A 5,000-nucleotide genomic window follows, 5' to 3' on the forward strand; every position below is an offset into this window, starting at 1 on the left:
GATCGGTTCGTATGTTTACTTCCTGTGTCGCCGTCTGACAGCTCCTTCCTGTCTGATGCTTGCTGAACCGGACTCTGGATTCACTGCAGGCTCTGAACAGTGACGACTGTAATTCACCTAAACATCTTATAGAAGGGAACTTTTCTCTTCAAACCTTTACTGACCCTGACCCACAGAGTCAACAGCCACACAGTTACAGCAGACTGAGATTTATCTAAAAAACTGAATATTTGAATGAACGGTTGTGAAGAGATCTTCACTTTCTACTGAACTCTTCATTTCTCCCTCAGGGACGGTAGTTTTAACAGTAAAGTGTTTCACTAGTTAGGTTGCGGTTACAGCCGACCTGCGGTTAATCTGCCGTCACGGCGGACAGCCGTCGTTGGCGCCGGTTCCCATATAGAGGCGGTAGTTCTGGTTGTGGAACAGCAGCAGGCTGTAGAAGTTCTCCCCTCCCTTCAGGAAGCCGTGTTCTCTGTTGCCCCACGAAACCGGACTGTCCGCGAAACCGTGGACCGTCAGCGCCGACCAGGACGGTTCAGCCCCGTCCAAGCTCCGCCTGAGAGCCAGAGAACAGCGTTAGCACCAGACCCGAGCTCCGTCCGTTCTGTTAAGGGAACACTTCGCCATTTTTTAACCTTATCTCCATATATTGGTCCCAAAATTCACAGTTCCAGTAGACAGACATGGTGCCGTCTCATAGCATGTGTTAGTGAGGACCGATATATGGAGATGAGGTTAAAAAATGGCGAAGTGTTCCTTTAACATCTGTGGCTGGTAGGTTCCTCTGCTCCACCAGTCTGTCGGGTTCAGGGTGTCCTCAGCTAGAAATCTAGTTGGCTGGTAAAACAGTGGAAATGGCTAGTGGATTTTAGGATGTACCAGCTGCTGTGGTTTCCTTCCTCTGTGATCCTCATCTTCCACTACCCTGGAGATGTGTTCAGGTAGCCTACCTCATCTTCTACTAGCCTGCAGATGTGTTCAGGTAGCCCACCTCATCTTCTACTACCCTGGAGATGTGTTCAGGTAGCCCACCTCATCTTCTACTAGCCTGCAGATGTGTTCAGGTAGCCCACCTCATCTTCTACTACCCTGGAGATGTGTTCAGGTAGCCCACCTCATCTTCTACTAGCCTGCAGATGTGTTCAGGTAGCCCACCTCATCTTCTACTAGCCTGCAGATGTGTTCAGGTAGCCCACCTCATCTTCTACTACCCTGGAGATGTGTTCAGGTAGCCCACCTCATCTTCTACTAGCCTGCAGATGTGTTCAGGTAGCCCACCTCATCTTCTACTAGCCTGCACGTGTTCAGGTAGCCCACCTCATCTTCTACTAGCCTGCACATGTGTTCAGGTAGCCCACCTCATCTCCTACTAGCCTGCACATGTGTTCAGGTAGCCCACCTCATCTTCTACTAGCCTGCACATGTGTTCAGGTAGCCCACCTCATCTTCTACTAGCCTGCACATGTGTTCAGGTAGCCCACCTCATCTTCTACTACCCTGGAGATGTGTTCAGGTAGCCCACCTCATCTTCTACTAGCCTGCAGATGTGTTCAGGTAGCCCACCTCATCTTCTACTACCCTGGAGATGTGTTCAGGTAGCCCACCTCATCTTCTACTAGCCTGCAGATGTGTTCAGGTAGCCCACCTCATCTTCTACTAGCCTGCACGTGTTCAGGTAGCCCACCTCATCTCCTACTAGCCTGCACATGTGTTCAGGTAGCCCACCTCATCTTCTACTAGCCTGCACATGTGTTCAGGTAGCCCACCTCATCTTCTACTAGCCTGCATGTGTTCAGGTAGCCCACCTCATCTTCTACTAGCCTGCATGTGTTCAGGTAGCCCACCTCATCTTCTACTAGCCTGCACGTGTTCAGGTAGCCCACCTCATCTTCTACTAGCCTGCACGTGTTCAGGTAGCCCACCTCATCTTCTACTAGCCTGCACGTGTTCAGGTAGCCCACCTCATCTTCTACTAGCCTGCACGTGTTCAGGTAGCCCACCTCATCTTCTACTAGCCTGCACGTGTTCAGGTAGCCCACCTCAGCTCCTCGATCAGCCGGTAGATGTCTTGCGGCAGCAGCAGGCCGGTGACGGTGTACCTCAGGGTTTGGCTCGGCAGCGTTCGAGGCTCTGGACAGACGTACGTCGACAGGAAACCGGTGGAGTCGTCGTTACTGGAATCAAACCGGCGGCAGAATTAACGAGACCGTCCTGCCGGTCAGAACTACCAGACTTCACTGGATTACATTTAACTCAACGCAGTCAGGCGTCTGTTGGTTTGGTCTGAAGGTCTGAAGGAATCTTCCCTGTCTGACCACGCTCTGTTAGGAGGCAGTGATGTTTCTACCATGGTGATGACACAGTGATGACACAGTGATGACACAGTGATGACGCAGTAATGACGCAGTAATGACACAGTGATGACACAGTGATGACACAGTGATGACGCAGTAATGACGCAGTAATGACACAGTAATGACACAGTGATGACACAGTGATGACACAGTGATGACACAGTGATGACGCAGTAATGACGCAGTGATGACGCAGTAATGACGCAGTAATGACACAGTGATGACGCAGTGATGACGCAGTGATGACGCAGTAATGACGCAGTGATGACGCAGTGATGACGCAGTGATGACGCAGTGATGACGCAGTAATGACACAGTAATGACACAGTGATGACGCAGTAATGACAGTGATGACGCAGTGATGACGCAGTGATGACGCAGTAATGACACAGTAATGACACAGTGATGACGCAGTAATGACACAGTAATGACACAGTGATGACGCAGTGATGACGCAGTAATGACAGTGATGACGCAGTGATGACAGTAATGACGCAGTGATGACGCAGTGATGATGCAGTAATGACAGTGATGACGCAGTAATGACAGTAATGACGCAGTGATGACGCAGTGAAGATACGATGATGACGCAGTGATGACGCAGTGATGATGCAGTGAAGATGCGATGATGACGCAGTGATGACGCAGTGATGATGCAGTGAAGATGCGGTGATGATGCAGTGATGACGCGGTGATGATGCAGTGAAGATGCGGTGATGATGCAGTGATGACGCGGTGATGATGCAGTGATGACGTAGTGATGATGCGGTGATGATGCAGTGATGACGCGGTGATGATGCAGTGATGACGCAGTGATGATGCGATGATGATGGGCGGATACTTTCTCACTAAATGGATTACATTTCCCCCGGCTGACCGGCAGATCGTCACACTGCTGCTGTGTGTTTTGATGTTCATGTTGCATGCTGACACCAGGTGGAACTCAGGTGACTGATTCTGTCTAACTGACCTTTGACCTCCTCACTGTTTGTTGGTGAGCTGGGACGTAAAGGCAGACAGGATCGAGTCTTACCAGCTGGCCTCGGCCTCCACGGCCCCCAGCCACTCCAGGAAGCTGTGCGGGTCACATGACTGCGGGTCAGAGGTCGGCGGGGCGGGGCACGGCAGGTCGGCCAGGCGGCGGCGGCCGACCTCAGGCGAGCGTTCGCTCCAGTCGAACCGAGACAGGAGCCTCTGCAGAGCCTCGCCTCCCGCTGCAGGACACAGCACAGGTCAGCTCACAGGGGCATTATGGGTAATGTTGAGGACACACTGAAGTCCTGAAGTCTGTCAGGCACTAATTATTAATAATTAATATTAATTATCTGCAGTCCTGTGGATGTTTACAGGAGGTAGGCGTTACCGGGGTGATGCGACAGCAGGAAGTCCGTCTGGAGTCGAACTCGCGACTTCAGGCCCGTCAGGAGCCGCTGGTAGCCCCGCCCACCTGGAGCCATGCTGCTGTCCGTCAAGTCCACAGACACTACTGTAACACACACAGTACTACTGCAGTATTACTACTGCAACACACAGTACTACTGCAGTAATATTCAGAATACTGCAGCAGTGCTGCTGCAGACAGGATTATCTGTTAAATCGAGTTAAACCTGCACTAAGTGATTTCAGACCCTGTAACCAGTCCTGAAGCTGCGTGGAGATTTCAGTGAGACGTCATGATGTAAACAAACAACAACACAGCAGCAGCTTGTTGTTGTTGTTGAAGCGAGCGAGGAAACGTGTTAAACTAGTAAACCTGCTGCTGCCTCTTCACTTGTCACTGTGGGTCATGTGACCTTCAGCGGGAGAAAGATCTGTCACAGTGAGACCGGTGACCGCAGATATTTCTCCGTAGGAACGTTTATTTTAGCCGTTAGCCTTTATGCACGGTTTGTCCTTAAGGGCTTCTGTAGCCCAGGAGCTTTGCTGTGTGTGTTGAGGTTTCCTCTAGTGGTCAGAAAAAATCACTTAGTGTAGCTTTAGACCTGAACAGACTTTCTGTTCTGGACCGATCTGTTCGTCTGTCTTCCTTCATGTTTCATGTTTCTGCTGCTGAAGCTTTGAAAGATAAAAACATTCTGATATTTATTGATTATCTTGCAGTTCTCTGACCGTATCGGCCGGCGGCTCGGGGGCTGCACGCCGACGGCTTCCCCGCCACGCCCAACAACTCATACGAGTCTTTATCCAGAGACAGGACCAGACGACCTGTAGACAGACAGGTGGAGGGAGGGACAGACAGACAGGTGGAGGGACAGACAGACAGGTGGAGGGAGGGACAGACAGGCAGGTGGAGGGACAGACAGACAGACAGACAGGTGGAGGGAGGGACAGACAGGCAGACAGGTGGACGGACAGACAGACAGGTGGAGGGAGGGACAGACAGACAGGTGGAGGGACAGACAGACAGACAGGTGGAGGGAGGGACAGACAGACAGGTGGAGGGACAGACAGACAGACAGACAGGTGGAGGGAGGGACAGACAGGCAGACAGGTGGACGGACAGACAGACAGGTGGAGGGAGGGACAGACAGACAGGTGGAGGGACAGACAGACAGACAGACAGACAGGTGGAGGGAGGGACAGACAGGCAGACAGGTGGACGGACAGACAGACAGGTGGAGGGAGGGACAGACAGACAGGTGG

General features: G+C 51.8%; 1 protein-coding gene across 1 annotated transcript in view; it reads right to left on the reverse strand.

Moving 5' to 3' along the window:
* Positions 1-5,000, reverse strand: part of rpp40 (ribonuclease P/MRP 40 subunit) — a 7,539-nt gene that overhangs the window by 1,225 nt on the left and 1,314 nt on the right. The window contains exons 4-8 of the mRNA XM_071913206.2: positions 4,467-4,562; positions 3,721-3,843; positions 3,391-3,571; positions 2,043-2,177; positions 347-559 (exon numbers count right to left, since the gene is read on the reverse strand). Of these exons, the coding sequence (XP_071769307.1) occupies positions 364-559; positions 2,043-2,177; positions 3,391-3,571; positions 3,721-3,843; positions 4,467-4,562 (731 nt within the window). The 3' untranslated portion in view covers positions 347-363. The remainder of the gene's footprint in view (positions 1-346; positions 560-2,042; positions 2,178-3,390; positions 3,572-3,720; positions 3,844-4,466; positions 4,563-5,000) is intronic.

Source organism: Centroberyx gerrardi, chromosome 13, assembly GCF_048128805.1.
Source record: "Centroberyx gerrardi isolate f3 chromosome 13, fCenGer3.hap1.cur.20231027, whole genome shotgun sequence".
NCBI lineage: Eukaryota > Metazoa > Chordata > Actinopteri > Beryciformes > Berycidae > Centroberyx > Centroberyx gerrardi.